Source organism: Cydia fagiglandana, chromosome Z (genome assembly GCF_963556715.1).
Source record: "Cydia fagiglandana chromosome Z, ilCydFagi1.1, whole genome shotgun sequence".
NCBI classification, from domain to species: domain Eukaryota; kingdom Metazoa; phylum Arthropoda; class Insecta; order Lepidoptera; family Tortricidae; genus Cydia; species Cydia fagiglandana.
The window spans coordinates 6,323,630-6,340,288 of record NC_085959.1 but is presented as its reverse complement, the minus strand read 5'-3'; the positions used below and the strand labels follow the sequence as shown (position 1 = coordinate 6,340,288).

Below are 16,659 nucleotides of genomic sequence, written 5' to 3'. Positions count from 1 at the left end.
AACTTTTTAAAAGTTGAAATGGCCATATCAAATGAAGGCACAGGCCCATTAAACAGCCAAACAGATGATTAGTACCGCGACTATTTAGCTGTCTCAAATAGGTTGGCGTATTTTCGGCAGAAAAATACACTTCTATTTTTTTATTTAAAAAAAATAAAAAGGCGGCAAGGGCTTTGTTCTGTGAAAATATATACGTAAGAATGTTGCTTTTGTAAAATATTTCTATGATATTAATATTTCTTGCACCATTTTTGAGAAAAGCACTATATATGACTCGGCTGGAAGGCTACTTGCTGGCTTCGGATTCAATTAAACGGACTCCCAAGGTCGTCCGTTTAAAACGAATCCTCAGCCTGCAAGTAGCTACTTCCGAGCCTCGACAATAATGTACTATTACGAGTTCGTTGCGTAGTGACTACGCAGCGAAATAGAATCGACGCGCGGGACGCGCCCCGGGGTTAGAGTCCATGTATGTTCTCACGGGCCCCGCCACTTCTTTCTGTACCATTATTGTACGAACACATAAAATATAGTACATTATTGTCGAGGCTCGGAAGTAGCTACTTGCAGGCTGAGGATTCGTTTTAAACGGACGACCTTGGGAGTCCGTTTAATTGAATCCGAAGCCAGCAAGTAGCCTTCCAGCCGAGTCATATATAGTGCTTTTCTCAAAAATGGCGCAAGAAACATAAATATCATAGAAATATTTTACAAAAGCAACGTTCTTACGCATATATTTTCACAGAAAAAAGCCCTTGCCGCCTATTTGTTTTTTTAATAAAAGAATAGAAGTGTATTTTTCTGCCGAAAATACGCCAACCTATTTGAGACAGCTAAATAGTCGCGGTACTAATCATCTGTTTGGCTGTTTAATGGGCCTGTGCCTTCATTTGATATGGCCATTTCAACTTTTAAAAAGTTTGGAACTCGACAAATAATGGAATTTGTATGCAACATTGCAGTCCCAAAATCGAGACTGCAATGTTTTTAACTTTTTTAATTTTTGACTGACCATAAACTACGCGCTTCGCGACCTATTTTTTAGACGGCAAAGTCGACTTTGCCGTCCATTTTTGAGAAAAATATATTAGTGATACATCGGATTTTCACGTTTCAGTGATACATGGGTCACGCGTGCGATACAAGACCTAAGTCGTACACGTCCAAAAAGAGAAAATCTTTTTTAAAAAATGCCATGCCATTTTTTAAAAATGTCTGACCTGCCGGCACCCCGAGGCACTTGGTCAGGGAGCCGCTGTTGCCGTCTCCGTCTAGTGTATTGGTGTCTCACCTGGCGGCGGCGGCGCGCAGCTGCACCCGCAGCTGCGGCGGGGCGGCGACCGCGGCCGCGGTGCAGGCCGCCCCGAGGCTCGCGAGCCGCTCCGACGTCGTCAGGCGCCAGAGGGAGCCACGCCCGCCGCCCGTGCAGCCGCGGCGGACCTGGGGACATTTTTTTTTTTATTTTATGGCCTGGTTACGAGACCTTTAAGCCAAACCTGGGGACATGAAAAAGTTTGTGTGTTGCCATGGTTTACGGCCGCGCGAGTTACTTTTAATAATGGTTGGTGGTATTTAAAAAAACTTCACGTAATTTTTTGATCTTTTGGGAGTTAAGAGGCTGCTAACAAGCATTGGGAGCATTAAACTGAAACCGACGCGTACATGACAGTAGGTAACTGCCGAATGTTAGTACATTCTAATGGTACTACATGAAATACATAATAATTACTTCATGTACAGTCGCCATCAGATATATCGGAGCGGCCATGGTGTTCACAATATCTGAACAAGCACTCTAACGTCCTGACAATAGAGGCGTGCTCAGATATTTGTGAGCACCTTGGCCGCTCCGATATATATGATGGCAACTGTACTACAATCTACAGAATGACTACTTTATGTAATACATTCGGTGTGTGCGGTAGGCAGCATCTGGTACTCACATCATTAGTGCAGCTCTCCAAGGAGGAGCGAAGCCTGGCGAGCGCGTCCTCTTCGGCCTCCTCGCTGCTGATGGGGGTGGCGTATATCCCCCCCTTCAGGGGGCGGCACTTTACCGCCGGCTTGCTGGGGACCGCTGGCTTCTCGTCCCTTTTGCACACGCTACCGCTCCTGCCTGGATACATTCATAGTGTATTAACGCAGAATAAATTATAGTACTAGGTACAGAACTCACTCACTCTCTAACAAAGCGCGTCTAGGCCGCTAGGTGGCGACAGCGGCACGCGCGGCTTATGGCAAACCCCAAAATCGGGATGGAAAGGATGTACTTTTAGCTACCTGTAGCAAAGCGACGAAATCGCGGAGTGCGCCACGCCTGGTATTACGCAAAAGCAAAGTAAAAACAGTATTGTCAAGAAAGTACAGACCGAGATTAATCTCCATAAAAACGTGCAAATTCATTAAAATTTTAGTTAGAGCCAAATAACAGGTCTCAGTAAGAACTGAGTATTATAGAACAGGTATCTCAGGTAAGACAAAATAAAACACATTGAAGTTTCTTTCAACTTTTAACACTTGCATAGTACGATTTATCGCCAATATAATTATATTTTACTTATCCGATTTAAGGTTCACATTAGATTTGACTTTCAGGAACTGTGACTTGTCTTCAAATGAATCATCAATGCTGGATAATTGGAACATATTTGGATTTTTTGGGAAAACTTGGTAGATTGGTGCGGCCTGGAAAATGGTCGCAAGCACATCGTCACTTTACTTAGGGGTTTTATTTAATTGTCTTCATTATCTACTCGGGTCAGAAGCATAATGAAAAGAAGCACTATCTTACCTATATGGCTGGTGCGCTCTTCGGGCGAAGTCTCCTCACTGTCATCTCCTCTCAGCTTCAACTTTGGACTCAATCTCTCATCCGACTCCTTATTCTCCCACAATTTCTTCAAGCTACTAATGCTCCCTGTGCTCCTTCTTTTATCCTCTTCTTCTGTCTCCAAAGACCCAGAGTCTGACTTGCGTTCATCGCTCTTTTTAGAATCCTGGTCGGGAGAATTTTTCGTTCCGTTCGTAGCCGGCGTTGAACTATCGACTTTCCGTAAGCGCGATTTAAAGTCTATAATCGATCGCGATTCCTCCTCTTTAGCGGTGACTTTCTTGTCAACCTTTTTGAGTTGCGATTTGAAGTCCGTCGGCTTCTCATCAGTCTTCTGAATGTTGTTGTATGAGGTTTTCCTTAAGCCCGCTTTGAGATCTATAGGGGATACCGTCTCTTTATCTTTGGGTTGCTCTTTTTTATCAGATTTCTTTAACGCTTCCATGTTTAAGCTTTCAGAAAGCTCTGAGACTAGTCTAGTCACTGGATCTCCGAAGGAAGTCTGCATGACTAAATCGTTAGGAGGCGGTGAGTCTTTGAGTTTGTGTTTCTTTTTATCGGCTCTCTCTTTGATTTCAGCTACTAGTTTGAGCTCAAGCATTTCCTTCATGGTTTGCTTGTGACTTTTTTCTTCATCTTGGTCGTCTTCAGCGTCGGGGGGCGGGGGTGGGGGGAGTTGTGTTTCTTCTGGAGGTGGGGGGAGATCTGGTGGGGGTGGGGGGAACTCTAGTTCTGCTAGACGGGGGCGGGGTTTGGCGGGGCTGTTGAAGGAACGTAAAGGGGCTCTGTTTGAGCGTGGGGACGCTGGAGCAGGGGCGGTGACTCCTCCCGAGGAGTTGGAGCGGATCATGTGTGGCTGGGCTCGGGTGCGAGGGGACAAGGATCGGGCCTCCTCGGGTTCTCGGGTGACGGACGCGGCGCCTCCTGACTGCCGTAGGGACTCGAGGTAGGCGCCGATACGAGCGCCCTTGGGCAGCGTCCCGTAGCGGTTGATAGCCCGCTTCACGTTCTGAACCTCTAGGGCCGCTACTTGGACGCCTTGCTGGAAGGTTAATGCATTTTATTAATATTTGTGCGAGGTGATATATAAAATTCAAGTAAACAAAAGAATATTTGTTATATAGACAGATCCCAAACTATGGGTAGTACTGATGAGACTTTCACAACAAACTTGTAGTGAGTGGTATCCCTAAATGTAGCCTTCTAATTCCCGGAACATTCAGAACCCCATTTATGCAGTTTATAAATTTGAACTTTCTTTTATTCTATTATACTTAGTTCCAAATTCGGTTTAATGTTGTCTTTTTAAAATGACATCGGGACTTAGGAGTATATGTATGTATAAAATCATAGCAGCAAAATACGAAAATCGCTTCAATATTGGAAAGCGAGTAGTAGAACCACTTATTTAACAATACCTATATAACTTGTATAATGGATACAAAAGCCCAAAGTCCTATGTAAATCCCATTTATCTTCGGCATAAACTTATTGAGCAATGCTAACCCTCATCGCTCTCGACCATGTTTTTAACCAAGAAAAGAACCCCATATTTTATGGCTCCTCTACACGATGGGCCAACACTGCCCACTCCAAGGGACGCAGCCATGCGGTAGAATGAGATAGCAATATCACTTGCTCCATCTACCGCATGGCTGCGTCCCTTGGAGTGGCCGGCGCTGGTCCATCGTATAGAGGAGCCATTACACACAGCATACTCACCTTCTGCTCCGGCTGGTTATGCCGGCGCTTGGCGCGATGCCTGTGCTCGCCCCCCGCCGCCGCGCCCCCGCTCTCGTCCGTGTCGGGGGTCGCCTCCGCGAGCGACCCCTCGGAGGACGCCTCCCGAGCCCGCGCCCCCCCTGAACACAATACCTTTACTCAAATTATGTCCTACAAGTCCTTCTACGGATTTCTTTAGAAAAGTTCACACCAATTAGTTTTAGGGAAGTGGAATCTATATACTAAGTTAAATTTGGATTTAAAAAAAGTATATACTGTTCAATTTATTTCACATTTAAGCAGCGATGTAACTACGTAAGTAAAATGCACATTTTTAACCGACTTCAATTTCATAGAAGGAGGAGGTTCTGTATTCGGTTGTTTTTTTTTATATTTTGTTCACGTAGTTACTGGCTGGCTACCTAGATAAAGAATGCCATAGACTATCGCACGAGCCAAAGGAAAGTCTAAAAATTTTAAACGTCTTTACTAAATCGATATAGGTATTTTACGACATAATAATAATACATGACATTAAAGCTCTTCAATCTACATGTTGGATCTGTATCCCCACGCAAGCCTATTAAAGGCCTGTGCACACTGGCTGCGTGTGCGTGACGTACACGTATGCGTGCGGTGTTGTAGTATACAGGTCCTTATGAAAGACGGCACACCGCTTGCGTGACGTGTGCGTGTGCAGCTCCAACATTTTAGCGCACGCGCACGTGCACGTCACGCACACGCAAGCCGGTGTGGCTCGGCCTTAAAAGACCGGGATTTAGGGCCACCCCACATTTAACGTCTTTCGAGCGTCGGCGTCTACAACTCTATAGCCGCTGCTCAACGCACGTCGACGCAACTGCGCAGCGACGTCATTTTCCATAGCGCTGACCAGACGCCGACGCTCGAAAGACGCTAAACGTGGGGTGGCCCTTATAGGCCCGTGAAATCCAAAACGAAGAAACAAAATATGTGTATACATTTGTTGGGGAATTATTTAACAGTAGTTAGTTAATATTAGTTTTAAAAGGTCCTAAAACGTTTATGATTGTAACTCCTCCATAGTCCTAGATCAGTTAATTTATTTTTGTTATATGTAAGTAAAGGACTTTGAAAGATTTACAACATCCAATACATATTTACACACGTTACCAGTTGTTTTCACAACACTATTTAGGAATATGTTTACCTAAAACAAGTAATTCACTTAAGCTACGTAAAAACACATCACACGATTAAAAACTAAAATCGAATAATGGGCCAAACTGCGAAATTAATAAGCATTTTAGTATCACTAGTTAAGTATATTCATTTAAGCTCTGTTTTTATATTACCGACATAAAACAACATTTCAATTTACCAATTTACTACCCGCTAATCCTGATTTTGTACCAATAGGGTTGGCCGGTCGAAGGGCTTCTCTACACGATGGGCCAACGCCGGCCACTCCAAGGGACGCATTTATGCGTTAGAGGGAGCAAGTGATATTGCTATCTCATTCTACCGCATGGCTGCGTCCCTTGGAGTGGCCGGCGCTGGCCCATCGTGTAGAGGAGCCATTACAGACGGCGCCAGCATAGGTCTACCTGTCAATTCCTAGAATTTCGTGAAATTCTTTTTTTTTATTGCCAGTATGCTACCCTTTTAAGCAAAATCTCATAGAACAAAACGCGAGACAGGGGAAACATGCTGGCGCCATCTATGCAAACCTTTGACAGTTGCCAACCCCATTTGTATGCACAGTCGCCAACAGATATTTCGAAGCGGCCAAGGTGCTCACAACTATCTGAACTGGCTTCTATTGTCAAGGCGTTAGCTTGTGTGTTCAGATATTTTTGAGCACCTCGGCCGCTCTGATATATCTGATCGCGACTGTACCACGACCACGACGACAGGACGGTTGGACAATCAAACTTCGATTTTTTTTAACTGGAATATAAAAACAAGGATCACATATGTAAAGTGAAGCTCAATAGAAAATGCATTATTTTGAAAGCCATGTTAGAAAGTAATGCCCAAAAGTTCAGGGAAAGTAAAGAGGATTTGAAGTATGTAGAGAGTTACAGTCAATTGGTAAATTGAAGGGATGTTTACAAAAACAACATAACTGCTTAGAGCGGTTGACACTTTTTTATGAACATTGTTAACCGTTTCAGGTGTCAACCAGTGTAGTCAGTTATGTTGTTTTTGTAAACATCCCTTCAATTATGTAACTACAGTTCATTTACTGCCATCTTTCGACAGAAGATTAAACTCTTTGAATGCCATTTGACTTTGATCCTTATTCTTTAACTGATATGACGTGTTAACTTTTTAAATATTAATATTCACGCCATCTACTCGAGCATAGGCTGAAGGTAGTGGCGCCATCGCTTGAAAACATGGAACCATACCTTTGGCCTATAGTCTAGTAGATGGCGTGAATATTAAATAAGTTAACACATATCAGTGAAGGAATAAGGATCAAAGTCAAATGGCGTTCTAACAGTTTTATGTTCTATCGAAAGATGGCAGTAAATTTACTGTGGCTACATAATTTACTTTGACAATCCGTCTCTATAGACTTTATTCTCTTTGGGGATAGTCATTAGGGCGCCACACTAGCGTCACCCGAGCGTCGGCGTCTAGACAACTCTATGGCTGCTGCTGGACGCAACGCTGGCGCAACTCCACAGCGACGCTATTTACCATAGCGCTGACTAGACCGTAGCGATGGGCGAGTCGAGTTATCTGATTCGAATAATCCGAATCAACCTACAGATGAGTTGATTCGAATCAAGACTATTGGCAATCCGAATCAACTCGGCCACTAAACTGACTGGTAACTTGGTATCCGATCCGCTGACTCGGCGAATGAATCGCCAATTCACCAACTCCGAGCCGAGTCAACGCTACGCTAAGGCCATTCAAAAATAAACCTTAATTCGATAGCCCGAAGGTTCTTTTTACAACAACTGCCGCTTGATTCGCCGTTTCAATCCGAGTTGACTGGTACTATGACCATTCAAAAATAAACCTTAATTCCGTAGCCCGAAGGTTCTTTTTACAACAACTGCCGCTTGATTCGCCATCCCGAGTCGAGTTCACTGGTAGTATGGCCATTGAAAAATAAACCTTAACTCGGTGTCCTGAAGGTTCTGTTTACAACAACTGCCGCTTGACTCGTTTGCGGCTCCGCGGCCCGTGACCTTGTCGCGAACCACGCAAACCGTCGAGTCGAGTCAGTTCGAATTTCAACTCGGATCAGTGGCCGAATCGATTCGAATGATTCGAATCGAAAAAAAGTGGATTCGTCACATCGCTACTAGACCGACGCTAGTGTAAACCGACGCTAGACAGGCGCTTTCCAAAATTTACGCATAAAAAGGGTTAAGTATAAAAAAATACAAGATAAATGCATAAACAGGCAGCATCCACAAGGCACTGTATCAGAAAACTACTGGTTATAAAATTATGCTTTCTATTACCATTTACCTAAACATTATTTTACAATACTAATCATACAAGAAAACAATTATATTATACTCACCGCAACACCACTTGGCGTCTGAGGCCATAATGCTATCTCCTTTACCCTTGTCAAGACTAAGCAAGAGTGAAAGAGATGGCATTATAACCTCAGTCGCCAGTTGGTTTCGCGGATACTATAGTAACTTCGGCACAAGCGGAGCAACAAATAAAAGCATGTATATTTAGCTTTCGTTAATTTAGCTTTCTGAGACATGGCACACTACTTTAGTCTAAATTAACCTCTAGTTGCCCAGAGACCTATAAAAAGGTCTCCTGTTCCATTCTACTTTGAACTTTGTGTTGACAAAATAAAATTTCATTTTGCTTGGCAAGGTTTGACGTATGGGCGGCTAGAGGTTAAAAAAAAAACTCATACTCGTTTGTCGCAAAAGATAATACACTATACTTAGTTAGTTTTTTGAGCATTAGAAAAAAGGTAAACAATCTTGAAAAATACTTTAGAATAATAAATCAAGGCAAATATGTAACAATTATGTTATGAATCATATGCGATTACAAATTTATATTCTTTTGCTTTCATAAGTAATAATTACTGATTTTTAAAAAGCGTTTTTCAACTAAGAGACAGGTCAAGATCGCGTAGTATTTTTCTAATGCTAAAAATAACGAACTATACTAATTTAATGTAATCTAAAATGATAGCTGTTTTACTTTATCGATATGTTGGTAACAGAATCTTATGCGGTATTCTACTGCATAAAACCTTCTGAGTGCTCATGTCATAACAGTATATAGTATACGAGTAATATGAGTATTGCCATATAGGTACGTATATGGCAATAGCTTGGGCGTAGGTAGTAGATATATATAGTCTGTCAAGCAAAGTATGTCAGTAGCAATGTACAGCAAAGTAAAGTAGGGCAACACTCAAAGAGCAGTATTGCGCTAAGAAAAGCAGCCATGTACAGTCATCAGCAATAGTATCTTACACAACAAGGGCCGCAAAAATATGTGACACGTTCTTATTTGGAGCGCAATAAGAGCGCGTCATATATTTTTGCGGTCCTAGTTGTGTAAGATACTATTGCTGATGACTGTACATCGAACCAAAACATGTAATTATCATAACCTTAAATTTTATAAATATTTACGATGAACGAGCATGATTGTACATTGTTGGCACCTTGGCTTTGCTTAAGTTAACACAGTCTTATTTAATAGGTATATTGGTATTTAATGGTGACAACACAAATTTCTCTTGAAATAGTAATTATTTGGAATGTAAACAAACAAGATGGCTGCCATTTGATTCTCCACATTCCACAGATAACACGCGATTTTGGAATTATTAGAAAACAGTGTTGCTAAACAGCGATCTTTCAAAACCGCCGTTTTCTACTGACAAGGTTTGCTAGACCGAGTATATTTCATTCCTCTCCTTAGAAGAATATTTAGCTCCAAATAAAAGTCATTATTTAAACTAATCACTTTTCTGAAAATTGTACCACCCAGCTCCGCGATTGTTGTGCCATTTAGGGTTCGAGCTAAATTGGTTGTTCAATACTTACGCTATAGAATTTCCAATTAAGCAAGAACCCTAAATGGCACAACAATCCCATGTGGTGACAGTATATTACTTTTTTTTTCAAGTTTGAGAATTTCCGATATTTTTACTCAGAATCACGAGCTTCTTCGATCTTAATAGGAGAAAAAAACGTTGCAAAATTTCCATAAATTTTTCGTTCATTCCATTCCGTTACCGTTGTATGGAGTCAATGAAATGGTATCGGAATGGAAATAAAAATCTTGAGACACTTTTTCTCTCCTATTAGGATCTAAAAAGGGCTCATAATTTTGAGTAGAATTAACATAAAATTTCCCAAATGTGAAAGAAAAGTGTCCGAGTAGTTGTACAACTTTAAAATAAATGACCAGATATATCGGGACGGCCAAGGTGCTCACAAATATCTGAACAAGCCTCTATTTTCAAGGTACTAGAATGCGTGTTTAGATATTTTTGAGCAACTCGGCCGCTTCGATATATGTGATGGCGACAAACCATGTACGAATGAATAATGTGTTTGACAAAGATAGGGATATTTTAAAAGACTTAAGAGTCTTTTAAAATATCCCTTTTGCAAGTAGTATAGTAACGACTCTTATGTAAGTAGTAAAAATATGATATTATGGAATGAATGCCAGAAATTCTGCATCACAAGACATCTAATTTAGGCTCACTTTTGCAACAAACGAGTATACAAGGTAAACGGCGGGAAAAAGTTGATAAATCGAGATATAAAAGTAAAGAAATTTGAACTTAAAATAAAATTACTATAAGGTTCAATTTTCTTCAATTTTGTGTCTCGAGTTGTCAACTTCACCCCGCCGTGTACGGCATAATGAATACGTTTCAATCCGCACACCACTTAAAAGGCACTGTAACATTGTTCTAATTATAAGGGCTTCGTATATAGTTACATATAGATATATATATATGCTACGCGATGCCGCGTATACTTACAAATGTGACCCTATCGCTATACACCTGAGGGCGGGCAAACAAACAAACAAACATACTATTTAACAAGTAATACATACAAACACACCCGATTGCGAAAGTCGGAAACCAGATAATATTCAAGACGCGGTCATGTTATTGTGGATCGAAGGTTAACCCCTAGTGTGAATTTAATTCGATAGCGTGGCGAGCGTTCGTGTTTGCGTTATGTCTATTTTTGTATGGGATTTTGAACGGCGCGCCTAGCGGGACGTTTTTGAAACTCAAAATCCCATGCAAAATGACACTTAACGCAAACGCGTACATCACGTCACGCTATCGCATGAGATTAATACTAGAGGTACTGGAAACAAGTCCTCTTCCCGTTTCTTTAGTTATATTTATTCTTAGCCGATTTTGTTGTCTTTTTTTGTGTTTAGTTTGATAAAATTTGCTGGATTAGTAGAGTTATTCTGTACGATATAAGCTTAACATATGAAAATATGTCCCAAAAATCTTCCTCCGAGTTACGAAATCGTATGGAATATACGTAAATCAACAGAAATTTACGTACACTTTACTGTCCCAAATTGGGATTTCGTATTTATTCCGCACAGAATCAGGGGCTTTTCAAACTTAGGGGTGGGGTGGCCCACACTCAGCGTCACCCGTGCGCCGGCGTCTAGTCAACTCTATGGCTGCTGTTCGACACAACCTTGGCGCAACTGCGCAGCGACGCCATTTTCCATAGCGCTGACTATATTTCGTTTTTTTTAGCTAATAGTTCGTTTTATTAGCATTATAAAGAACTTGAAAGAAGGTATGCGATCTTAGCATGTCTTTTAATTGAAAAACGCTTTTTAAAAATCAATAACTATTACTTATGAAAGCAGAAGAATATCAATTATCGTATTAAATTCATAATTGTTACATATTAGTCGTAACTTTTTTTTAAAACGTGTTTTTTAATTAAAAGACACATCAAGATTGTTTACCTAATTTCTAATGCTAAAAAAAACGAAGTATAGACGCCGACGCTCGTGAGACGCTAACAAGGGTGTCTTAACCTAAACAAATTATATGAAAATCAAAATAATAATTCGCCCTTACTGCATTACTATTTTACTATGTTTTTATAAGTCTAGATTTTTTTATGTTTTCAATCTCTGTTTGATAAGTTTTCTTTAAATGTGGCTGTCCTTTGCGTGGACAGAAATACTACAAAATGCAATATAATTATTTATTTTTTGCATATTTTGTTATGTTATGCAATGTACTAGTACTCGTAGAGTATTGTATTGTATTTTATTTTATGTAGCGACAATAACTTAGCGTATAACTATTTTTTTTTTCAATTTACATTTAAGTAAGTTACCTACTAGGTTTACAATTGGCCAATGTAAGAGTCACAGTGGGTCTGCCTGTATTAGCTACCACAGTGACCCTTATTTTTTTTAAAACGACGTTTTAACTAATTAACAAAAAATACTCGGTTACGTTAGTCAAATCGTAATCATTCATGAAATTATTTCGCAGTCGGGTAATAATGGATGCATATATCATTTATTAATACTTACATTTATTGTATTATAAATAACATGTCCGTATTGTGATGTGTAAAAGCTCTAAAAACTTCATTTCCTTCCAAAAATCCGTTTAGGAGGCAACAGGAGTGGTCATTTCTCCATACAAACGTACTCGACTGTTTCCTCCGTGGTTTTTGATGCTAGAGCAATTATTTTTTCCACACAGATGCTGCAGGGCAGCTTTATTAATGTCTGTGTCCGACTATCTTGCTTTTTATGATATGTTAGTTTTTAAGGCGCTAGAGCACTTCAAATATTCGCAAAAACGGCCTAATTTACTAGGCCGCAAAGAGAAGCATGGTGTTCAAAACTGACATAAATTAGACTAAAAATCAAAACAGTCCGACACAGATAATTTCATTACCATTTAGATCTCAAAATTTCATTACATTTGGTTAAGTTCTGGAGGAGGAAACAGTCGAGTATGAAAACTCGTTTTTTGAGATTTTTACGCAGGATTTTACACACACACACACACCGTCCGTCACATTTGATATATAGACATTTGAAAAATATAAAATAATATTAAAAGAACAAGCATCGTAGCATTCGTTAACAAGCCGAATACGACGCAAATCGTCCCATAAACTAGCCATTTCATAATAGTACATTACGATACAAATGCGAAAAGTAGGAAATTCGCAACGAGTGGCGATAAATTGAAACACGACCGAAGCGAGTGTTTTATGGCTCCTCTGCACGATGGGCCAGCGCCGGCCACTCCAAGAGACGCATGTGGTAGAATGAGATAGCAATATCACTTGCTCCCTCTAACGCATAAATGCGTTCCTTGTAGTGGCCGGCGTTTGCCCATCGTGTAGAGGTGCCGTTAAATCGACACGAGTTGCGAATTACTTGTTCGCACGTGTATTGTGCGTTTTACAGTAATATGGCCCTTTAAATTACGATAGCACGATAGATATATATTCGAAACAAACTATTCTGGTTTAACGATGCTTTTGGATCAAAATATTATGTAATTGTAATTTAGCTCTAATAAAAAAAGTATATACTTATAATATTGCGCATTTATTGTTATCATTTACTGTTAATTTATAATACGCTCTTAATTTATATTTTTGCAATGTCATGTGGTTTTATTTCATAGTAAATTCTTTCTTAGCCCGGTAATAATACATTTGGGGTCTTCCATTAATTACATCACACGTTTAGGGGGAGGGAGGGGGTCAAGAATATGTGACATATTGTGACATGGGGGAGGGGGGAGACACAAACTTTGTGACGTCACTTTAACTTCATCAGTAACCGAAAATTTATTTAAATTATTTTATTCGCTGTACATTTAAATAACAAGTTTTTAAAACGATAATCGTTTTTATTTGTTTAATTTTCTTTCCTAAGCAGTTTTAGGTTATAAAATTACTAATATTTATATCGTCAAAAATATTTTGATAAAATATGAATAATACTTAAAAAATGTGACGTCACACTAGGGGGGAGGGGTTTGCCAAATGTGACCAAGTGTGACAAGGAGGGGGGGAGGGGTCAAAAAACCTAGAAATTCGTGTGACGTAATTAATGGATGACCCCTTTGCAGAAAACACTGAATGATATAACAGCCTATTTGTTATTATTTCATTCTTATTTGACTTTTTTGATAGTAAATGGAACAATCCTACAAAGTTTTCATCGGAAAGTCAATAAATAGGCACAAATCTTAGACATGACAGTAAAATGACACGAGTATTTTGCGAATAGGGTATTATGAAAATAACAAAGCTTTTTAGAGTTCCGTACCCAAAGGGTAAAACGGGACCCTATTACTAAGACTCTGCTGTCGGTCCGTCGGTCCGTCCGTCTGTCCGTCTGTCACCAGGCTGTATCTCACGAACCGTGATAGCTAGACAGTTGAAATTTTCACAGATGATGTATTTCGCTATATCGTATTGCCGCTATAACAACAAATACTAAAAACAGAATAAAATAAAGATTTAAGTAGGGCTCCCATACAACAAACGTGATTTTTGACCGAAGTTAAGCAACGTCGGGCGGGGTCAGTACTTGGATAGGTGACCGTTTTTTTTTTGCCTTTTTTTGCAATATGGTACGGAACCCTTCGTGCGCGAGTCCGACTCGCACTTGCCCAGTTTTTTTTCTTTGTTAGAAAACTTGTACTACTGATTATGAGCAGAAAATACTCAATATTTGAATAGTATCAAAAAATGTAAGGCGCATAAAATAAATGTTCAATATTATATAATAATATACATCATCAAATTTTCACTCGGCCTCGGAGTAATTAACAATGGAGCCGCCATTAACAGGCGTTCCCCTCTGTCGAAAATAGGCGGCCAATGGTCAACCACATGCCAACCATATGTATGGACTGACGTTTATCTGACATGACGTACCTATACATTTGATGTGCCCCTCCCCGGCAAAAACGGCAGACTATTTTGTACCGAAAATTTTAGACATGGCGTCTCCATTGGTTATATCCTCCAAGCAATAGGCAATCAAATTTAAAGGGAAGATAATATAATATTGTGAAATAGATGTTTACGGGAGGCGTTAACAAAAAATCTAAAGTAACATATACACAGAAGCCAATCGCGGAAGCGGAGAATAATTTTGACAAAACAAAATGGAAGTTAGAAACGAACGATTCACATTAAAACTAAACCGTGTGATAATTGCCGCGTTCGTGTCAGTCTCTCTCGCTTTTACATATTTAAAGGGAAAGAGACGACTTGAACCGATGAACACATCTATATATGCACTTAAGAGGAATGTAAACGAGTAGCTTTGAATTGAGTTAATGTAAAAGTGACCCGTTTTCATTGCCCTGGAATGTACATACAAGCAATCGTTGTTAATAATTAAATCATTATACAGCATGTGCTGTTTAAAATCCTTTAAATTAATGAAAGTATTTCTGCATCAATGGAATATTCTAAAGTCAAATTAAAAAAAAGGATTACTTAACATCACTTGGACTGTATCACAAATATGTTTCGTAAGCACATTTCAGTGATAAATTGATAATTTATGACATCAAATCAAAGGCCAAAGGGGTCATCCATTAATTACATCACACGTTTAGGGGGAGGGAGGGGGTCAAGAAAATGTGATGCAAGAGTGATAGAGGGGCAGATAACGAAAATTTCATTTACATATTTCGCAGTAGACCCCCTGAATGTGTGGCTAGTGGTAGTCTGTGGCTCCATCTATGCAGAGTTTTGCGTTTGCGTAATATCCCCTATTTGTTTATTAATAGTATTTTCGAAGATCAGTAATCATTTGAAATGTGCCTGACGATAAATAATATTACGAGTGATCGGAATGGGTGTGCTGTTATAATTAGTATGATTTTCATTTAACCCTTTACCAGGCTGACATTTCATAATTGACAATCAAATGTCAGTCTTACTCATTAAAAATAGAACACATGTTTGAAGTGCCGTATGTGGGAAATTATATTCCTTCGCCTGGTAAAGGGTTAATATTTTACTAGCACATAATTGTATGACATTGTAGTGGACAAATTTAAACGAACGCAAAAAAAAAGTTGTATTACTAATTGTGAAATTACTTTAAGTGCTGTAATCCAGTAAGTAAGCCTTTCTTTTGCGTTCTTCTAAATTCGTCCATGAGTATATATTATGTATATACATTCAGTAGATAGTGCATGTACATTATATAGCAGCATCATTAAATAGCACGCCCATTTGGACCACCACTTACTATAAAACCAGCACACTATTTCGTCGGTTGCTTGAACAGCTTGCACCAGCAGTTTTTTTTTCACAAATGTTTAGCTTTTTGTTCAAAAGGAGCTGCCATACACTAAGGCGTACTAAAATGTTGAGCATATTAATTAAGTATTTTTCGCAAAAAAGCAGCGAGTTTACTATAATAGTATTTTATGCAACCGTTGTTTAAGAGAGGTCAAGAAAGGCGAGTGGCGTGAGCAACAATTTGAGGCGAAGCCGAAAATTGTTAATGAAGACGCCACGAGTATTTTTTTACTCAGCTAAACAACGTTGCATACAATACTTTTTCTACGACAAATCACTTACTTTGAAATAAAATCATAAATTTAACGAATATTTTTTATTCAAGAAATAGCAAAGAATGATGGGTACGGGCGGAAAAAGAATGAATGAAAAAGAAAACATGTCTATGGTTCACTCATCTGTCAAAGATGACAATTAATCACATGGCCTGCCGTGAAACACGACAGTCGAAAGTTCGGTTTCGCCTTCTCTATCACTCTATTCGATCGATAGAGAGGCACATAAAGAAATTTCGATTTTCGCGTTTCGCGGTAGGCCACCTGTAAACGAACCGCCTCAATGTCATAGTGAAAACTTGTCAAAAAACTGTTTAAGGCCTAGTATGTTTAAGTTACTCTATGGTTTACTAAACAAATTAGTGCTGCACTCTGGCGGCAGAACATTGCAGTAATACTCCCTATTAACAACTGGTATTCCTTTGTTATACAGTGTGGAAAGATAAGTCGGGCCCTGGAGGGAAACTACCTTAAATCCTTAAGCTGGCTCATTTTACTTAAAGGAGACATTCCTTTATTT

General features: G+C 39.6%; 1 protein-coding gene across 1 annotated transcript in view; it reads right to left on the bottom strand.

Annotated features, from left to right (window-relative positions):
• LOC134678725 (tyrosine-protein kinase Abl) overlaps positions 1 to 16,659 on the bottom strand; it is a 71,763-nt gene that overhangs the window by 1,921 nt on the left and 53,183 nt on the right. Inside the window, exons 13-16 of the mRNA XM_063537392.1 lie at positions 4,553 to 4,692; positions 2,792 to 3,872; positions 1,944 to 2,116; positions 1,292 to 1,440 (exon numbers count right to left, since the gene is read on the bottom strand). Coding sequence (XP_063393462.1) covers positions 1,292 to 1,440; positions 1,944 to 2,116; positions 2,792 to 3,872; positions 4,553 to 4,692 — 1,543 coding nt within the window. The remainder of the gene's footprint in view (positions 1 to 1,291; positions 1,441 to 1,943; positions 2,117 to 2,791; positions 3,873 to 4,552; positions 4,693 to 16,659) is intronic.